Genomic DNA, 22175 nt, shown 5'->3' with positions numbered 1-22175 from the left:
TCCTCTGGCAAACCGGAGGGGCTTTTTAATGGCAGAATTTCTCCAAAGAGATGATTTGTGGATGGTTGAAGGTTAGGGTTTGCTTCAGGCACTCCCTGCGCGAGGAGGTTACTCCAGGTCTTCAACTTTAGACTGCAGGGCCTGTAGCAGACTCTTTAGCCTGGACTAAATCCCATCCCCAAATGAGTCGGAGCACTGTTCCAATTAGTGGGTCCACTGGTCCAGACCCACATTTGCATTGTGAAATCCAACACCTCCTGTACTGTGTCCAGTTATAATGGGTGCTGTGCAGGTTTAGAAGGACATCAATCCTCAGATCGATCAAAAGGTGACACAGATAGCTGGCATTTAAGCAGGTTTTCTCTGCTCTGGGCACTGAAGTTACAGGCACCTTGTTGTAAGCTGCGCCTGCAGTGGAAGATCAGGTTAATTCTAACAATATATTTTATCATCATGGCTCATATGAAAATTTTAATTTGGGGAGGTAGTCTTTTATGTGTCACAGAGCATATACAACATAAAATATCAAAAGGAAGTAACAAGAAAGAACAACCACAAAGCTAAATATTTTTCTTAAGAAAAAGCATGTTGTCTAGTATGTATGTCTACAAGACAAGATTATATATATTTTTGCTTTGTTGGTTACCTCAGCAATAAAAAGGTTATATTTCCTAGTATAACCACACAATTTAGATTACACTCGGAGTTAAAAGGTGATTTATCACCTTCAATATATTAAGCTAATTTTATGTTGAAAAAATATTCTGTTCCACAGTTCACATTAATTTAACATAATTGCAAGCCAGAATGCCAAAAATAATTAACTATAGATCAGGGATAATCTTTTTTTAAAAATATCTATCCATTTTCCCTAACACATGATCAGACTCTCGCCCACTCTGACAACTCACTTTTACTAGGACCCACCTTACTCCCACCTATTATACCTACACGAATGCACCTTCACAAATGTCCAAATCTCTACTTTGAGCCACGCTCACTCTACTTTTCTCAGCTCTGCCCTTTACCCATTAGACTACAAGATCTGTGCCGATTATCAGCAGCCTGAATCTTGCACCGGCTCTTCAGCAGCTGCAATAGACAGGCATATATCCATGTTTGACTCGGCGGCATTTATGAGAACGACCCTTTTACTGTTTACTCTTGCCTACCCCTCATATATAAGTGGAAGGTGTCACAAGTGTAAGATGCATCCGAATCTACATATGGACGCATTTGCAGAATAAATTTGCATATTTTACGTTAAGCAAATGGGCAAACACCCAACTCAGCACCAGCCTAATGCGTCTAAATCGCAACTTCCTGGTTTTATGTATACCGTTTCCCCACTATCCAGAGCTGCAGACTACAGTAACTTCTTACAAATCAATGACAATAATAAACATATAGCTGTATTTTTTTTTTTTCTACACAACAGAGGGACAGTAATTATATTTTAAGGGAAGATTAAATATTCACTTGATCTACATGATTTGAATTCAGATGCCAGTGACCCCTCAGCGTATATTATCACATTAATACATAATCAAACTAAAAACTACTGACATTGCCTGTGTGTATTCCTTGTGTCAAGTCAAGTCAAATATGTCAGTTCTATTCAGAAAGAACTGTTCACAACTAATCATGGCATATACAAATTTTATACGTTATAATCAACTTACTTGCAAATGAGTTACACTTTATTTAAAAAAGCAAATCTACAAAATTTGGAAGCAGTAACTTCTGCTCTACAAAGCAGTGCCTAAAATCTTTCATCTTACCTTTGAAACAAAACAGATGTTAATATAAAAAATTCTCATTTTCCAAATTGGTAAGAGATTCATTGTACATAACTACAGGTTAAAGTAAATTATTTGATTCAAATTACCTTAACAATGTGTTTATATAGATGTGGAAATGATTGTCAGTTTGTAAACCATTAAATTATTAAGTGACACGGGGACACAGGTTCTCTGTTTTGCAGACATTACAGCCACATTACAGAACACAGTAGGAGGAATTTATGAACACTGTCCTACAGATAGACACCTGTTCAGAAAATAAGGATGTCCACAAACAATTGTCATTTTTCGAGTGCATTTTAGAAAATAAAAGCAAAAGTTTAATACCAAGGACTACACCAAATTTTCCACATAGTTAACTGTAGAACAGTTTTATAATTGTCCCCAGTTATGAGTGATGCCAAATGAGACAATACTATTAAATGATTATGTTGCAATTCAGCAAACAAGGATGCATACGGCTGACTATACAAATACCTTACAGTCACCATAATTTGAAAGGAGAGGCAGCAAATTAGCCAAATGGCAATTTTCCATTCTGAAAGCCTGCAGAAGAAAGGAAGAAAGAACAACCCAGGACAAGTTAGAGGAAGTCCTACCCACACAAACCTCCTCCCTGTTTTGTACACTGATTTATTGGACAGACATGAGAGTTTCTAAGCTCCAGTACCACTAACAGGTCTTGTTTTGAGACTTCCTTAATCATTGACAGGTCAGTTAAACCAATTGCAGGACCAAGTGAGATAATTATTGGGATATCTTCAAAACATGACCAGCTGGGGTTACTTGAGAACTGAAGTAATAAAACACTTATTAACATATATAATAATTAGACACAAAAAGGGATGGTGACATAAAATAGGATTTTTGTACTCACCTTAAAATACATTTCTCCGAATCCATTTGGGGGGCACTGCTCACCTCGGGTATGGAGGGCGTAGTTTTTTTTAATGCTTTACACCTAGCACAGCACTCTATACCCCAAGGTGAGCAGTGTCCCCCAAATGGAATGAATGAGAAAATGTTTTGGTTTTTTTTTAGGGGAAGGTGATGGATTACAATTATACCTTAATCAGTGGTTGGCGACAAGCGGCCACCAGCCTGCTGCTCTTGATATCACTTGAATGGAAGCAGCCGACTTCCTTGTCATGTGACCTCCTCTTCACACTGCATGAAGGACACGCAACACAGCCAATCAGAGGAGGGGAGGAGTTAATGCAGTGCACTCTGGACTACATCCTCTCCCCTCTGCAATTTCGGCTGTGCATGTGTGTATGGGGCCATGTGGGGAAGTTTTGGAATACATGCTGGGGCATTTTGTGATAACTGGGGACTGAGAGCATGTGGAAGATCTGAGTGGCATTTGGTGGAATTTTGGAGCAGAAGGGTGCATTTTTGGACGATTGTTGCGGGAGTGAAGTGGTTTTGAAAGTAAGGGAGTTGGAGGGCCACACATGTGGTATTCATGTAAACCATGGATGGTTTACATAAATAATGAAAATATAGATCATACAATGAAAGGGGATTTATGTACTTATACTAAATCTCTTTCTCTGAATTCATATGGGGGACGCTGCAACCATTGGGTTGTATGCCGACTCCTCCCCTCTGCAACCCCTACTAATCTCAGTGTAATACAAAAGCCCCAAGGAAAAGGGCACCCAACCAAGACCACACAGCAGAAGAGTAAAAAAAGGGAGGGAACGCAGTGTCCCCAGATGGACTCAGAGAAAGAGATTTAACGCAAATAGATAAATCTCATTTTCTCATTCATCCACTCTGGGGGACACTGCTACTATGGGGACATACCAGAGCAGTACCCTAAGGGAGGGAACGCTCTGATAGCCTGGGTCGCAAAACACAGCATCCGAACCCTGCGTCAGACGACGCAAACACATTAAACTGAATGAACTTCATGAAGGTATGAACAAAGGACCAGTTGACCGCCCAACAGAGTTGATCCACAGAAGCCCCATGTCTCACGGCCCAAGACTCCCCCACAGAACGAGTGGAGTGAGCAGTGATCCTCGCTTACATAAGCCTGCTTAATCATGGACTTGATCCAATAAGCAATGGTTTGTCTAGAGGCGGCCAACCCCTCTTGAGAATCGTATAAAACAAAGAGGGACTCCGTCTTTCTAGAAGATGATGTTCTATCCACATAAATCCGCAATGCCCTAATAACATCTAAGGATGCAGGAAAAGCAGACTGAGATGAAGACGAAACCCCCTTAAAAGGCAGGAACCACAATGTCTTTATTAATGTAGTACATACACTCCCTGGAAAAAAGTACTAACTTCCGGTATATCTGCCAGTCTATGTTGAAAGAAAACTAAAAGAGCAGATACTTGAACCTTCAAAGAAGCCAGCTGAAGTCCTGTTTTCAAACCAGTGTGAAGGAAAACTAAGAGATGGGATAATTTGAAAAGGTCCTCTCTGGAAGAATGCCATTCACACCATTTAATGTAAGCTCGCAACACCCTGTGGTATATGCCAGCTGAAGAAGGTTTGCGTGCTCACACCAAGGTCTGCACTACCTTTTGCGAGAAACCCTTGGATCTCCAGAGACCAGCCTCAACAGCCACGCCTTTAAAGCCAGTCGATGAGAATCCTGATAAAATTACCCTTCACTAAGCAGGTCAAAACGACGAGGAAGAGCCCAACCCGGTCCATCCGCCATTTGCAGAATGTTGGCGTACCAGACTCATCTTGGCCAATTCGGAGCCACCAGGATTACCAGAAGACCTCCCAAACGAACTTCCATCCACCAAAAAAGGGAGAGACAAGCTTCTGCTGAAAGGGTCATTCGTTGAGTATAGAGATGAAGAGGCGATCCTGACCACTGTTTCAGAAGGTCCCTTTGGAATCTCTGAGAGTGGAAGCGCCAGTATGAAAGGGTCTCAAACGTGGACACCAAGAATCCCAAAAGCTTCCTACCTAAAAGTATGAATGGACTTGAATGATGCAGGAGTCTCCTAACCGCCTGCCTTAGCGTACAAGCTTTGGGTTCCCGGAAGGAAAACTTTGACACTTAGGGGTAAATGTATTAACCTTCGGATTCTTGAACTTCTGCAAGTTCGGCGTCTTCAGCGCTTAAATTTAAAGCGGCGCTGCCTTGTAAAGGGAAACTCCACCAGTCCCCACTTCACACTGCTTGCACACAGCCCCCTGGTTCTGCTGATCCACAGGAACTTTGGCAGAACATTTGGAGCAAACATAAAACTTTACTTTAGTGCTCTTGCCTTTATCTGACATAATAATTTTTTTTAATTTTTTTATTTTTTTTTAAACACACACAGACACACAGTAAATATATGACTTGCTTGTCTCTGGCTAATACTCACAAACAGTAAAGAATTCTGTTTTATGTGTCCCATCATCATCACCATTTATTCATATAGCGCAACTTCCGCAGCGCTGTACAGCTGCGTACAGATAACTCATTCACATCAGTCCCTGCCCCATTGGAGCTTACAGTCGAAATTACCTAACACACACACACACACACACACACACACAGACAGAGAGACAGACTAGGGTCAATTTTTATAGCAGCCAATTAACCTACTAGTATGTATTTGGAGTGTGGAAGGAAACCGGAGCACCCGGAGGAAACCCAGACAAACACGGGAAGAACATACAAACTTCACACAGATAAGGCCATGGTCGGGAATTGAACTCATGACTCCAGCGCTGTGCGGCAGAAGTGCTAACCACTTAGCCACCGTGCTGTCCCAAATATGAAACAGTGATGTGTGACTATTCACATAGAGAATTCAATGATAAAACTCTAAGTGATATAAAGAATATGTGTAAAGATATACAATAATAAACCCCCTCAGGAGAATTAGCTGAAGGATGGTCAATTGCAGAGGGAGGGAGTCAGCAATCGCAGAACTTAACGGAGTGTCCCCAGTCTCTTGTCAAGATACACTGAGCACTGCCGAGTACTGGCGCAAATCCATTCACGCTCGGGGGACTTGGTATCTTCCCGGTAATGGTTGCTCATCTGACAGGGCTTGGCTCTCTATGCCAGTGGCAGCACGGACCTGACGGGAGGAAACCAACAGTCGGCAATCCTGCGGCTGTCACAGTGTGGTAATCTCCCTCTTAGTGAGAAACTTCTGACTCATCCAGACCACAGCATGGAACGCTATTGCGTCCCACTCTAGATGTAAGCGCTGCCGGCAGCACTTACATCTCCTCACTTCTAATAAATTAAACAGAATTGAAAACCAAGAATAAAACTAAATTAATCTATAGCAGCAAGTACTGGACAGTACCAGACATCCCAACTCCTTGAGCACTTAAACTACACTGAGGCTAGTAGGGGTTGCAACTCCTGCGCCCTCATACAACCCCATTGTAGCAGTGCCCCCAGAGTGGATGAATGAGAAAATAAGATTCTCTAGTAAACTGTCTATGTGGAAGCAGCAAGGACACATGATATTTTACATTCTTGTTGTATACTTTGGTAATACCTATGATGTGGGAGTGTGTACAGAACGCTTTGTATTTGTAACTGCTGGATAGTGCTGATTAAGAATTTCCAGCTGAAGCACAGGAACAAGAAGTACACTCAACCAGTACCCCAACCCTGATGGCTCTCACTGTGGCATAGTGTTGGAGGATTCAGCTCATCCACACCACATGAAGAGAGTTCTAAAGCAGCTCATCCATATAGCTTAAGTGATGTGCATGGAGTGATTGCAATGTGCTTTTATCTCCAGAGCAGGACAACCCCTTTAATAACTCCACCTAACACCCCTAGAACTCTGAAGCTGAGCAGATTTAACACTTTGTTCTCTCAAAAAGAGCTGAAAAACAAAGTGCTGTTTGAAATTGGAACATCTCCATTACATACTGTGAGCCCCAAATATATAAATCACTTTTGTCTAACTTAGCAGACAGACACGGCTGATGCAGGACTGAATGGAGGTCACAAAAACAGCAGAATAGTGAGATTGTTATTTAATCTATTACAGTGACCACTAAATGATTAATCACTGTGGTAGTGACAATTACGTCATTACTGTAACCAAAAGAAGAGGAGTGCAGCATTCCAATTTTACATTCAACTGTGGATAACGACACGGATCTAAATAGTTTAGCTTAAATGCATTAAAACACATACCAAAACTCAACAGAGCGTTGTAGATGTAGAACAACCTGGAAAGTGTCCATATTAAATAAAAGTTCAGAAAATTATTTAAAATTTAGACACATGCTTCCCTGAACTTAATGTTTCCAAAAAGTTCCAGGTTAGATTATCAAGTCATTTTGGCATTCTATGTTTAATAGATGGTCTTATCAAGGCATAATGTAAATTATTGGAAGTTGGTAAAAAAACAAGGTTAATTTAACATTGCAAGAGGTGTAACAAAATAGGAACATCTCCAGTGCAGATATAAGAGGAAATTAAATGTCATGCAATACTGGTAGATGCTTCCACAAAAACATTCCAATCCCTTTTTGTGAGTGAAAATAACTTATCCTTATGGTTCAAAAGAGGGATGAAAATAAAATAAAATAAAATAAAATAAAATAAAAGGAAACCAAGGATGAGAAGAAGAGATGAAAAAAAAGAAGAATGGAAGGTAGAGGGAGGAAAGGAAGGAAGGAAGGAAGAAAGGAAGGGAGAGAGGGGAAAGCAAGGAAAGCAACATTGGGCAACTTTAAAGACACCAAATTCATTGTTATATCTGATACCAATACAAATGAAATTCACTGAAATGTTGGATAAAAAGGTATGTTGTCTATTGGCCTGTATTTCGATGTCACAAACTGGCCCCAGTGTAAGCATTAGTTCAAATGTGCTCCCTGATTGCAGTACAGACCAGATCTCATACACTTTAGCCTTTCACATGTGTGACCAAACTAGACAATGATCCTGTCTCTTGAGATGAGTAGCAGGACCAGGCTGTGTGTTTGTAGAAGCCTGTGTGTTACCAGGTCAAGATACAGTGTATACACAACAACTTAACAGGAAAAGGTACAGTTCACAAAGACATTGGATTAGATCAATGAATTGTCTGATGTAACTGTGTGCATTTATCCACTTATTGATATATTTAAATACTTACAGTTTGAAATTCTTGCGAGACCTCGTCATTTTGTCCAAGGTTACAAGCTTGTCTTGCTTTTCTCAAGAGACCTTTGCAATTTTCCAGTAAATTTTTTTTCAATTGGTCCACAGTATTATATTGAATCTTGTTGGAGAGGAGAAATAATACATTACTTTTAACCAATACAAGATGTGAAACATAAATAAAATGGTCCTCATTTATAAAATCCAACAGTATTCTTAAAATATTTGAATAAAACTAACATCATTTGCAGAGCTGTAGGAAGTAAGCAGTGCATGTATGGCATTCTAATAATTACAAGACATGAACACACAACAGAAATGATCATATTCCATGTTACGTTTCACAATTTAAAAAGAAAATAAGTGAAACCCTAACCTGTATGGTAGCAAACAAATGCCAGTGTTGAGTTGACTGGTGAGAACAAAGTGCTAACTGGTCAGTAAAGCTATCAGAGTCAGATGAAATCACCAAAGCGCCCCCCCCCCCCAAAAAAAAATAAAAAATGTCAGTTTCCCCTCTTCTGCCTGATGCTTCTTCTCCCACCCAAAATAAAATGTAATAGGCCTAATTGAAAATTGGTTGATAAAATAGAAAACGCTTATGAAATATTTATAAATCACAAATGCAAAAGCACCATGGTAAAGGACACACACAGTAGTCAGAGATTTACTTACCAATCCCGAAACACTATGCCTAAGTATTTTAAGGTCTGGTCCAGTTGGGCTAAGTCAAGATATGCTCTGCGATCTCTGGCAGAGGACTTTGATTCTGATCTTGTCTGAATACCTTCTTGGGGAGTGGGCTGTGCATCCTGTACTAACTGTGGCCCTCAGTGTGTCTCTCGGACTCGTTTTATAGTTACTTTGGCATATGTAAGTCGAATTCCTATGGGAATCTGGCATGCGGGACTAATGATGTCACAAGCGCATTGGGGCACTCCAGGCGGCAGTTGCTCCCCTATCTGCATTGGCTGGAGATCACCTATTGGACTGCTACGCCACTGAATGCCTTTAGCTCACAGATATATTTATCGGATTACATGTCACCATGTATCTATTGGGTAGTTAGGTTTAAGGTTTACTTAGAGTTTATTTTAGTTAGCGTTGTCTAGGAAGTTTTCTTTGTATGTTGTACAAAAATCAAATAAAAATATATGGATTTAAAAAAAAGAAAAAAGCCCACACAGTAGTGATGTGCTACATGTGAGGTGTGCAGCCACAGAGAAGAAGCCAGCAGGAAGAAGTGACCAGCCACGGAAGACTCCCAAACATTTTTCCCTGCAGTCGATGAAACTTATTGGGAAAAGCAAAGGAGGGGATTTCATAGCTAAATATACAGTGGGTCACCAATGTCATATGTAAATTCCCATATTTACTGAGGAAATAAAGGAGGTGATTGAGATGTGGGAGTAATGTTAGAGGCAATTCTTGTAAATATATTCAAGAAGCAAGAAAATATTATGAGCAAACCAAGTTGTACATAAGACATTTCATGTTATTAAACTAGCAATTTGAATTTAGATCTGCAAAGGGTGTAATGAAAAAATGTATTGAGTATATTTACTTTTTCTCATGGCTTTGAAACTTTTAGAAATTGTACATCGCTAGCCAGGTGTTAGGACTGATTGAAGCAATCATTTTAAGGGAGCGTTTAGAGGGTTGAAGACTCTGTCACTGGTTTACTGAGGAAAAGCGTACAAAAGGACAGATGCAGAGCGAGAGAAGTTCAGCAGACCTGAGTGAGGTAATCAGTGAGAAAAAGAAAAAGGTCATGTGCAGAGCAGAGTTTGCGTTTGGAGGAGTACTTGAAGAGGTAATGTAGGAAGCGGATACATTGTTGGAAGCTTTGTGGAATTAAGATTTTGATTTTTATTCTGGTGTGATAGGTAGTCAATGTAAAAACTGGTGAAGAGGCGGCACTTCTACAGTTGTAAGAGTTTAAGCCTGATTGCAGCATTCATATATACGGAGCCAATATATTTAGCAGATGACCAAAATAGCATGCAGTTAATAACAAAGATAATTTTTCTTAAAGCAAAAATCAAATCTATATTATGCAATTTTCAATGTGCAACTGTTTCAGAGACTTATAATCTCTGCTAGACAAGGCGTTACAAATCTTTTTCTTGGTCCAGCAACAAGAGTGGATATAGAATACGCTGGAATTTACATATGCCACAAATATAACATGCATACATTCCCTTTCTACTTTGAAATACACTAATTAGTAATGTATTGCCAAATAGGTTTAGTTTCCAAACAGCTAATCTGGATTGAAACTGCATATTTGGATTATTGGAAAGAAGACATACTCTCCTCACACTAACAATTCTACATGTTACAGTGTAAAATCACACACTATGCAGAATGGTGAGAAGAAATGCACAAGGCAAACATTGCTACAATTTTATGATCACTGCTTCCTAAAGGTTCAATAAAACTTCCTTATTTTTAATAAGAAAAGCAGCAGTATGCAACATGAAATTACAATAATATTTTACACAACAAGATGTTTAATTACAATGACTGAAAGCAAATTGAACAACATAACATATTTTATGTGCTGCCTTATTAAAAAATGCAGAATCCAGAATGAACTTATCAAAGTATGCTCACCAAATAAATGGTGCTTGGTCCAATAAAAAAAGTTTGATATTTGAAAGAGATGGTTTTGGCCCTGTCATTATCTACCATAAGTCATGTAAACTTCTTGCTGCCCGAGTTCTGCAATCTGTCCGTAAAAAACCCCAAAACAATGTTTCCTTCCAGGGAATCTGATATTGTTCAATTCTCTTTCAACCATAATGATGAAGTGAACATGTGCTGGAGTCTTAACATTGACGTGTTTGCACACTGGCAATTTGCCTAATTAATGGCCTCATTGGTCAGGAAAAGAAAGCAAGAGTTATTAAAAATAAGTATTTTTTGAATTCCCCACCCCATATGGTACTTATGAACCCCCTTCATGTGCTCAATTCAGAAAAAGTAATTACAATTATTGGGGACCTCTGCTGGCCAAACTCTGCAACTACCTCTGAGCAGGAGGATTGTAAAACATAATAATTTAAAGTTAAAAACCTCTTTAATAAAAATGTATCTTCACCACAATGTATTCATTTCTGTACACAACAACTAAGCCATATTGTGTGTGCAAGTTTGGTTTCCTGCTATTTTGGCTTGGGTGTCTTCTATTAGTCTATGTAAAGGTTTTATTGGCAGAATTAATGGACCTATTTTATGATAATAAATCAATCTCTCCTCCTGAGCATAACAAAACTGAAAACAAAAAGGGTACAGATGTTTTTACAGTCCTCATTTGCCATAATTGCAATGCCATACATGTAACTGGCGTGCTCTTAACCCCCACGCCACCAAACCTCATAGGCGTTTCAGCATTATTTTTTCTTCAATAAAATGTAATTTAAGTGAATGGACATGCATACTAGAAGCGTAAAAGTGATCCAGATAAGCAAAAATGTCTGGATGTAACCTAAGTAAAAACTGATTAAAAACTGTGCAAGCGCTTTCAGTAGCATATGGAGGTGAACATTCAAAATCTGGTAATATATGTCACAAAAATAATTACCTCCAGTTCTTTGAGTTTGGATGTAGCCTCTTTGTATTCTGAGTCCAGCTTGTTCTTATTCCATAACACTGTTGTGCTCTGTAGGGCTAAATCAACTTTTTGTTTACTTAGCAATGTGCAAGTCTGAAAATTAAAAAAATATATGTATTTAAAGTGAATTTAAGCTTACTCTACCTCATTTCTCACACAGTAATATTTAGCCAATCATGGAATAACCTGCTTTGACTGCATAAACATACTGCGTTAGGAAAAAATACACACAGATGAAATGGTGGCAAGTGTCTGTAGAACGTTTCTACAATTATAATGCGAGGCCCCATTAATGAAATAGTGAGGGTTTGAACAGAAGAATAAAGGTTAAGGATAATGGAAAACACATTATTTTGATTCATGTAGAGTAAATTCACATGAAATATTTTATTGTATTATATATTATTATTTTTTTTACAAAGAACCATAGTCTATATATTAGTATTTGGTTCTTTATTTTCTCCACAAATCTGCTCAATAAACATTTTAGGCAAAACTTATTCTTCAGAGAAAAATGTTAGGTGAAACATGACATATCACTTGCTTGACATTAACAAAAATATTTTTTAAACAAAGCATTTCATTTCAGACATAAAAGTGAAATAAAAAAGTGCACAATGTCCCTTCAGTGTTGTCCATAAGAAATTAAACGGATACATCACACAAACCTCTTACAAAAATGTGTTTCTGATGCAGTGTTCTATTGTCTCTGTGCCAGAATATCTCCTTTAACCATTATTCCCAGTCAATCCTTTTACTAAATGTGGCTTTACACATATGCTCACAAATGTAATGTGCTTAGATACCATGTTAACTATGGGCAGAAAATTCTGCAGTATACAGGTGCCATGGTGGCAGTGAATAGGGGGCAGTTAGAGGATGCGAGGCTGGAAGAAGAGGAAAGTGTGCTGGTTGGAGGTATGAGCAGAGAGGTGTGAGCGAGAAAGAAAGGTTGACTTTTTTAAATCCAACATATGCCCTATTAAGTCTATATTTTATTTTTTTTTTAAATTAAAAATAAATAATATATCAACATATTAGTACATTACTTGGTAGAAATGTTGCATCCCCAATCTTATTTTCAGTATGCTTCAAAGCTATAATTATTGATTAAACACCAGAAGAAAACAATGCATAAAGAGATAAAATATTGCAGAAGTCACTCTGCAAAAACAAAATATTTCAAGGAGTTGATGTCACACGTACCTTAATTAACTGTGTGAGCTCTGTAACAAGTTTTGCTTTCTGTACGTTAATTTCTTTTATCTTGACATTCGCTTCCTGTTCTGCATCCTTCAAGTTAATATTTTCTTGCTCTAATTGCTTTAAGCTAATAGAGAAAAACTAATTCAACACTGTTTGCATATGGACACAGCTGTCACAACAATGCATATAAATATCTGCACAACACAACATTATTTTACACATGGAAGCATAGCATTGCAGTCATAGTATTGCAGTCTTAGGGGTATATTTACTAAACTGCAGGTTTGAAAAAGTTGAGATGTTGCCTATAGCAACCAAATTCTACTTATTTATTTAGTACATTCTACAAAATGACGGCTAGAATCTGATTGGTTGCTATAGGCAACATCTCAACTTTTTCAAACTTGCAGTAAATATACCCCTGAGTCTCTACATTTCAAGAGTACTACTTGTTAAAATAATGTATGAAAATGCTGGTTGGAAAAAGCATTTTAATTCCAGGCCATTTAATTTGTAATCCAAAAGAATTTGTATTAATGTATTAGTCATAGCTTTCCTAAGAATATCTACAAACTCTATAACATACCATCTATTAATATGACCAACACTTCTGACATGAGCTTATTAAAACTGGATTAAAATCCATTAATGGACACTGGACCATGGGGTATAGTGTCTGTTTTAGGATTTTGGCACTTTAAAATATTCAATATATCTGTGGTCCTTCTTCTTCTATATTCCTTTCCTGCAGGGAAGTTATTTTTCTATGCCGCAAGAAACAACGTCACCCACCTCTCCTGCCAAGAAACAAGAGAAGTTTAAAATTTTATAAGAATTTAAACTTAAGGATAAAAATCCTGTTTTCTCTTTGGTCCACTTTGGAGGCACTGATATATGGGGTGGGTATGGTCACAGAATTGCAGTTACACGGCACCTTCCTGCCAAAACAGTCATGCTTTCACACAAAAACTTAAAAAATTTTGCAAAATTATGATATGAGAATTATGTGGCTGCCGGAAACAGCAGCTCAATCCAAGCAGCTCAATCAAAGCCTGGAGGCGCTCAGAGACCTGAAAGAATGTGCCTCCTCGCAGCAATATAAACAGGTTGAATCACAGAAGCGGACCATTTCTCTTACGTCCTATTGGGGGACACTACGAAACATAAGGGTATAGCTGGTCGTCCCGGGAGTCAGCCACTTAAACAGTTAAATCTGTGAGTGTAGCTCCACCCCTGCGATGCCCCTCCCACAGGAAGAGAACCTAGTTTAGTTTTAGTGCCCTTAGGAGTTGGGCATGCTTTCCAGGGTTCCTGCCCTGGATTTAGGCAACAAGCAGTAAGAGGGGACCTAAGCAGCCAAAGCAAGTCCTCCAGTGAACCAGAGAGTACAGCCGAGGCTGCAGCGCACACAGATACAGAGATTTCTCCGTTCCCCAGTGGGGCAGCCATTTTACAATACAAAGGCAGGTAGAGGATGTAGACTCCTCCCATCTGCTTCTTGGAGAAAACAGACTTTTCAGTGCCATTTTACCTCACCTCCTCATCGACCCTGCTGTGCTCCTCCTGACAGGACAGTTTTTATCCTGTTTTAAACACTCTCTCTGCAATAATTGATTGTCTTTTAGAGTGTGTGCTTGTGAGACTGTCAGTTGGTCAAATTATATGCAGTGCTGATATACAAGACATATATTTGAACCCATAATATATTTTACACCTGTATATATGCTATTATTATATTCTCTGGTAAACAGTAATTTATAATTAGTGGCTGTGTGACTAAACATTGGTGTAATATATAATAATAATAATAATAATAATAATAATAATAATAATAATAATAATAATAAATATATATATATATTTATTCACCATGACTGAGAAAGGGACCTCTAAGAAGGCAACTGCTGCAAGGTCTGTGACGCATTATAATTGTATAAAATGTAACTCAAATTTATCTTGTGCACAGTCTGACCCGGGGGCCCTGTGTACGACTTGTGAAGTGGAGATCCGGGAACACAGCCAGATTCAGTCTGTGTCTGTGCCCACGGAGGAACCTGGAGGCCCCAGACTGGCCGCGTTGTGCTTGTTACTTGGACCTTCGGGGAATGACAATACAAACCCCATTTCGATTGCCTTTTCTTCCAGACCTACTCACTCAAGGTCCTCTTCAATGCCACTCACTAGGTCGGTTGGCATTGACGGCGTGGCTATTGAAACCATGATTTTGACAGCTAAAGGGACATACAATTATAACCAGTGCACTGGATAAGCAAATGAAACAAAGAATAGATGTGCATAGATAAACATAGCAATGGATTCAAGCCTGTGTTGTCTGGTAAATATCTATAAATCGGAGATGACACATCAGACTAAAGTTCAATATACTCATACACATGAAGTGTATAAAGTCCAAAATAGATATATTGGAATCGTACTCTGTGTAATGTCAAATATTGGAGACAGTGGATAAAGTCCGTTTTACTATATGTGCACAAGCCCGGATGCCCAGTGTTGCCGGGATGCGGCGCTGCTTAGAGAGCGTCCCAAACGTTGCCATGGTGACGGTCGGGACGGCGGAAACAGGAAGCGACGTCCCGGCTGTTCCTATGACAGCCAGGAGGCAGCTGGAAGAGGCGAGCCGCGGCAATCCGCAACAACACTATGATAATTGATTGCTGAAACTGGCTTTCTAATTCAGATAACCCCTCATTTTTAAGGATCATGGATTCAACTGACACACTGATAAAAGCAGAAATGCTTAACCCTGACGTAAAACAGTCCCCGAGTTAAAAGATGCTATCTTAGGGAAAGTCTTCACAACGGATCCATCGACATCTTGAGAATGTCTGTAAACCACGACTGTCGTGGCCAACCTGGTGCCACAATTCTCGCTTTAGAATTCTCTTTTTGAGAATGAGCAGAAATATAAACAGGTAAACTTATGAAAATACAGTTATAAGAATCATCAAGAAATGCTGGAGTGTTCTTTGTCCTGGAGAAGAATTGCTCCACTCTATGGATGAACAGAGATACCATCATGTTGATATCTGACTGACCCTATCTCCCCACAATCTGCTAGAAGATATTGATTGGTAGGTTAACTGGCTTCTGATTAAATTGGTCGTAGTCTGTGTGTGTATGCGTGTGTATATGGTAGGGAATTTAGACTGTAAGCTCCAATGAGGCAGGAACTGATGTGAGTGCTACATATTCTCTATAAAGTGCTGCATAATATGGTTGCCGCTATATAATATAAAAAAAAAAAATCTGATAATATCATGACCAGGTTGAGAGACCAATTCACTGGATGAAGGAAGTGCCGCCCAGTTTTCCATCCCTGGTAAGAACATGGACGAAATTACCTGAACATTTTGTTTTGCCCAGCGCACAATTTTGCTGGTTTTCTTTCTTGCAAGGGAGTTCTTTGTGCCTCCCTAGTAACAGATGTTCGCAACAGCACTGACTGAATCCTTATGGGTTCACTCCGCAACAGATATCCCTGAATTAGAGCGTTTAGCACAGCTGTTAATTCTAGGACAGCTTGACTTGCGCTGGGAATTACCCAGCACTGAAGGCTAGCATTTGTCGTCACAATCATCCAATTCCATATGATGAAGAGATGGCATCTGTTGAGGCTGTCTTCTCCCATTTCGAAATGAGTTCAATCTGGAATTTTCACGAATGTAACAGTGCAAACTGCACAGCTTTAAAAGTCGAATTTATCGGCCCTAGGACTTCCATATAAAAATAAACTGACGTCCATCTGAGAGCCAATAGACACCTTACTAGCCTGTGTAATAATTCGATCTTACTCCTCGGAAGAAACACCCTCTGCTGCCGATTGTCAAACAGCAGACACAGAAAGACAAGTCTCTGAGTAGGGAACAGATTGGACAGTTCATACTCCAAGTATGGGACTCCAATGTTTGAAGTTGGAGACCCTGCCTTGAAGAGATTATCCCAAGAAAAGTATAATCATTACAAACCCATGACAGACATATCTTGTCAACAACCATGGAGCTGTCTCCATGCCAAAAGGCAAAGCCCAAAACGGGAAATGATAGGACCGAACTACAAGCCTGAAAAGGCATTTGTGACCCTCCCAGATTGGACCTGTCCGGAAGCGGGCTGCCGCTCTCCCATAACGCATAGCATACTCATTGGAACCTGGTGCTAAATCATTCGTAGAAGATCTGATTCTGTGTCAGGGTTTCGTGCGCAGCAGAACAGCTCCTTCCTTTTGAAAGTCATCCCTCGAGCCAAGTTTTACCCCTTCTGCTTCACGGGAGGATTCTGTCCTCCCTGAGCTCGCCTTAGGACACCTGGGTTACGGTTTGACAGGTGTACCGCCCCAGTCAAAATCCCCACCTGCCACTGTCCTCAGAGCGGTTCAGGGGCTGGGAACGTTGAGGGTCTTGAGCTTCAAGGTGAGCCCAAAGGATAGTTTGGTTTTAGGATGAACAAACCTTTTGTTCTACTGGCACTGGGATAATCATACTTGAGGACAGTAACATATGAATGGCTTCTCACTTTACCTGGTCCACTAGAAGCCCAGTAGTGAAAATAGATCTGGGTGGTACACTGCGGATTGGGCAACTTAGGCTGACATTTTAAACATATATAAAAAGTTACTGATGAAGAAGCACCAGTCTTAGACTTCGAAATACTCCCTTATCAGACATGATAGATAAAGGAGGAGAAAAAAAAACAGATACAGAAAAAACAATAAAGAAAACTGAACAATGCAAAATAAACAAAGACCCAGTAGAAAGTGTAAAGAATCCCACTGCCTCAGTATGCAATTCCACCTCAGTGGGGGACAATTAAAAGAGGAAGAGAACAGGAGTTTTGACCTCTTTTCAGTCCATGTACTGAAGTTGCCTGAATATGCTGTCTTGAGGTCTGCATCTCTTCTGTCCCCACCTCACAAGAGGCTGAAGGTAGCTTACTACCTTTCCCCCTCACCAGTACTGGGAGAGAGGATTCATTTACCTAGCTACTACCCCATTGCGTGATCTGGTGCTGCTGCACCCACCTTATGGTGAAGAAGCAGCACAAGGCCCCAGCTAAAACTAGAATGGCAGAGAATGGGTCCACCTGGAAGATGACCCGGAGGAAGAATCCAACTTCGGGAGCAGGAAGTGGCACTAAAAATTCCCCCTTCTTGCCCTTTTCCGGTTCTCAGTCAACGCTGTGAGGCTGTCTGAGTCAAAACGACTACAGATGTGGTACCAAGTAGGGAAATTAATGTCTAAAACAAAAACAAAATTTTGCCTGCAGTACCGATATGTACCCTCTTCATAATCAGTACTTTTTTTTTTAGCGTGCCCCCTGAGCACAGTAAAAAAAAAAAACTAAAAACGACATGAGTTCCCTGTAGAATGGGGATATATTTAAATTGCCAAAGTTCTGAAGGAGACTATACCCCATGATCCTGTGTCCCCAAAGTTGATGAAAGAAAAATACAATATAAGAATGTAGTCAACTAACCTGACATGTTTGGTATCTATTTTCTGTTCTAGTTGTCTCTTTTTGGTTTTTAAATCCAATATCTCTTTCTTTCTTAACTTTATTTCATTGTCTCGTTTGTCTAGAAGCTTCTGTCTGCTGACCAGCTCCCCGATTTGTGCTACTAGTCCAGCACATATTTTTTCAAGCTCCTGAAATGGAAACCAAGTGATAATGAGCACATTTAATTTTACTCAGAAATCACAAGAATAATTATTAAAAAATAAGTTAAAAGTTATCTGGAGTCATACTGGTGGGTGGTCTGTGGGAGAGCAGTCTTTATTAAATACTCCTTGTGGTAAGTTGAAGCATACGGACAGAAAAGGTCATGCTTTTTATTTGCACTACTGTTTTAAACACCTTCAATTGCAAAACCACAGCTTGTGGGTGCAGGGACCATTTTTGTTGGGCTACAACCATGTAGTGTGCATAGAATCTGCTATCTCAATCAAGACGACATTAATATTAAATCCATGCAAACATAATGGTTACATTTGTACTGTTTGCATTGTCTCTATTCATAATAAAAATAGGGGATATGTTGCAGTGGGCAAATAGGTCAATACCATATTTGGGGGTCCGGCTTCCGAAGAACATGGCCACTCTCTATAATCTCAATATTAGAAAAGTCCTAACTGATATGCAGAAGGAGCTAGAGGGTTGGGAACGACTCAATGTTTCCTGCTTAGTCAGGGCAAGCCTCTTGAAGATGATATCATTCCCGCGATTATTGTACCCTTTCCAAACATTACCACTTTTTCTAACACAAAAAGATGCACAACAAATTAATTATCTCTTCCAAAGATTTATTTGGAAAAAGAAGCGCCCAAGGATTAGCCTTATCAAACTCCAACAACTCAAGACAAATGGGGGCAAAAATTTCCCGGACATAGTTCAGTATAGTCATACAGTTCATCTGCGATATCTGAAAGATTGGATAATGGATCAGAGCACTTACACTAATTTAGCAGTAGAAAAACATTTTCTTCCTGATATTCATTTAAAGGCTTTCCTTCACCTACATGATCAGGAGATACCTTCCCATACTCCTGAAAACCCTCTTGTCCTTTCAGTTAGAAAGATTTGGCATATACTAATACACAAACTTCACCTTAACCCCTATAAATCCATACATCTACCGTTAGTCAAAAATCCTGCATTTCAGGATGGCATCGCGGCTCGCGCCTTCACTGTGTGGTAAAGGGAGGGACTCTGGACAATTGTTGAGCAAGACTAGGAAAAAGCCACTCCGTCACGCGAAGGCACTGGAGTTGCTCCCATTTTTGGCTCCATGCGGCCTTTCTTTCATTCAGGTTCAGCACTATGCCCGAGAGGTGATCTCGCTCTTCACAACAGTGGACTGGGATAACCCTCTTGATATTTTATTATTAACCGCCTCCTCCAAGAGAGGAGCAATTTCATCCAATTACGCTTTTTTAAGAACTATAATAGATCACAATAAAATAAATTCGGGCCTGAGCGGATGGTTGCGCCATTTCCCTCAATTAACAGAACAAATGTTGTTGAAAAGACTGACCACTTCAATAAAACTATTTCCAGCCTCCATATATGCAGAGATGTTTCTCAACATATTCCACAGGGGTTACCTCTCACCGCACCGTCAAAATATTATTGGTCTTTCAGCTGACTCTAGGTGCCCTAAATGTGGTGAAACCCAACCAGATTTATATCATTGTCTATGGGCTTGTCCTATGATCAGGGCCTTCTGGACCAAGATATGGAGGTTTGCAACTGCGGAACTAGTTAACTACTTGCCACTTACTCCTGACTGGGCAATATTGGGTATTCTGCCTTCTGATACGCAGACCTCCGCAGGGGGAAGAAGGTTGCTTATTGCAATATCTGCAGCGGCTAGGAAATCAATCCTCTATATGTAGATCCAGAACTCCCCTCCAACACTCGATTTGTTTAGGGAAAAGATGTACTTTCTCCTAAGAATGGACTGGCTGGAGGCAGAAGGGTACTTTAACTCGAAAAAAAATTTAAACCTGGGAAAGCTATATTAATATCTTACCCACCCAGCTGCGAACACAGCTTTATGAATGCTTTCATCAGACGCTATGGTTTGAAACCAGAGTATTCCTTCAAGACCCTCCAATCCTTATAAAGGATGGCGGGGTGGACCTGTCCTCTCCATCTGGTCTCTCCGCACCCTGATGGCGGGCTGGGGAAGGGGGAAACTGTAATGTCTTGATTGACTCCTTCATTGAGGGGTTGTGGCATGGCTGATGTTATTACTAATGATATCACTGTTATTCCATGCTGTAAACCTTTAATGCATCATTATTGGAGACATATTTGGTGGTAGCCGTGGCACGATGCTGTTAAAACTCCTCGGACTGCGCCCACACAAAAATTTTTAACAATATTTATGTACATGTATATTGACTGTATCTGCAATTCAATGCTTTTTATATGAAACGAACAGTATTGCATGATTGATGTCTGAGCATCTTCAATAAATGTTTTTGAAAAAAAAAAAAAAATAGGGAATACTTTTTTGAATCTCTGAAGATCACTGGTTTTAAAACAACAACACAAAAAAACCCCTCTATATCTCTAAGACCCTTTCTGAAAAGTTAATCATGGGGAGAATTATAGAAAAAAATACTTTTTGCACACTAGCTAATGGACATTAAATAACAAGTATTCTATTTAAATATATTACCAAAAATAACCACTATTGGACAATACTCCAAGTAGAAAATTTTCTTGGGTTGATTCCTGACAAAAACAAAACGGAGCAAAACCAAGAAAATACATCCAATTGCAGAAGTTTAAGCTACCTTTCAGCCTTAAAAGGGTTTAAATTGAAGAGAACCCTTTGGGGTACACGCCGAGTTGAATGTATGTGCTTTAAAAAAATAAGCTCTAATAAGCAGTTCTATGTAAAAAGAGTATATTTAAACCCATATGCTGAGTCAGAGGTTCAAGATACACAGAGTTTAGCAGAAGCATATGCGCCAAGTTTATGCCCAGCGTATTTACACCCAGATACACTTACACCCAACCAGGTCATAAGCACAAGGCAAAAGTTTTTTTTTTTTTTAACATATTCCTATAGCGAAAAATGCTATTAGGTTTTTTAAATAAAAACGGTCTATAATACAGCAGGTATAATATTGCCCACCAAATCACATACTATCATCATCATCATTTATTTATATAGCGCCACTAATGCCGCAGCGCTGTACAGAGAACTCTTTCACATCAGTCCCTGCCCCATTGGAGCTTACAGTCTAAATTCCCTAATATAGACACACACTCACACACAGACAGAGAGGGAGAGACTAGGGTCAATTTTGATTGCAGCCAATTAACCTACCAGTATGTTTTTGGAGTGTGGGAGGAAACCGGAGCACCTGGAGGAAACCCACGCAAACACAGGGAGAACTCCACACAGATAAGGCCATGGTCGGGAATTGAACTCATGACCTCAGTGCTGTGAGGCAGAAGTGCTAACCACTAGGCCACTGTGCTGCCCACATACTTTAGCAAAAACAACGAAGAACGCAGAGGTCAATTTGCAATCAATAGCTAGTGCTGGCAACAATCATCATCAGTCTGTAGTTGCACCAGCCCTCAGGCACCCGTAAGTGTTACAGCTACTGTCAGGCATATCTTTCTTTGTAAGGGTCTGGTTCAGTTCGTAATTATGCTAACACCCCAACTGTACTTCATAAGGAGCCGCAAGTGTAAGATCTGCATATGGATGTAGTTTCTTGTGTGTGGGCATACTCAGTACAAATTTGCATATTTTAGATAAAAAAAAAAAAATGTACATGGAAGCAGAGGATCGTGGTCACTGCGTTCATAACCATGCAAAATACACCTAGAATGTAAGCACTCACTTTTATGTAGCACTTTCATAATATTGTACTTCATTTAGCAGACAGTATGGCATTTAAATGCACCTGTCAAAAGCTACAGCGA

General features: G+C 39.7%; 1 protein-coding gene across 2 annotated transcripts in view; it reads right to left on the bottom strand.

Annotated features, from left to right (window-relative positions):
* Positions 1-22175, bottom strand: part of SMC5 (structural maintenance of chromosomes 5) — a 95057-nt gene that overhangs the window by 31096 nt on the left and 41786 nt on the right. Inside the window, exons 15-19 of one of the 2 annotated variants that reach the window (XM_075210972.1) lie at positions 18204-18373; positions 12714-12837; positions 11478-11600; positions 7887-8012; positions 2280-2348 (exon numbers count right to left, since the gene is read on the bottom strand). In XM_075210972.1, coding sequence (XP_075067073.1) covers positions 2280-2348; positions 7887-8012; positions 11478-11600; positions 12714-12837; positions 18204-18373 — 612 coding nt within the window. The remainder of the gene's footprint in view (positions 1-2279; positions 2349-7886; positions 8013-11477; positions 11601-12713; positions 12838-18203; positions 18374-22175) is intronic. The other variant, XM_075210973.1, reaches the window with a different exon arrangement.

Source organism: Mixophyes fleayi, chromosome 1 (assembly GCF_038048845.1).
Source record: "Mixophyes fleayi isolate aMixFle1 chromosome 1, aMixFle1.hap1, whole genome shotgun sequence".
Taxonomy (NCBI): domain Eukaryota; kingdom Metazoa; phylum Chordata; class Amphibia; order Anura; family Limnodynastidae; genus Mixophyes; species Mixophyes fleayi.
Note: the sequence above shows the minus strand (reverse complement) of the source record. Positions and strands in the feature narration are given on the sequence as shown.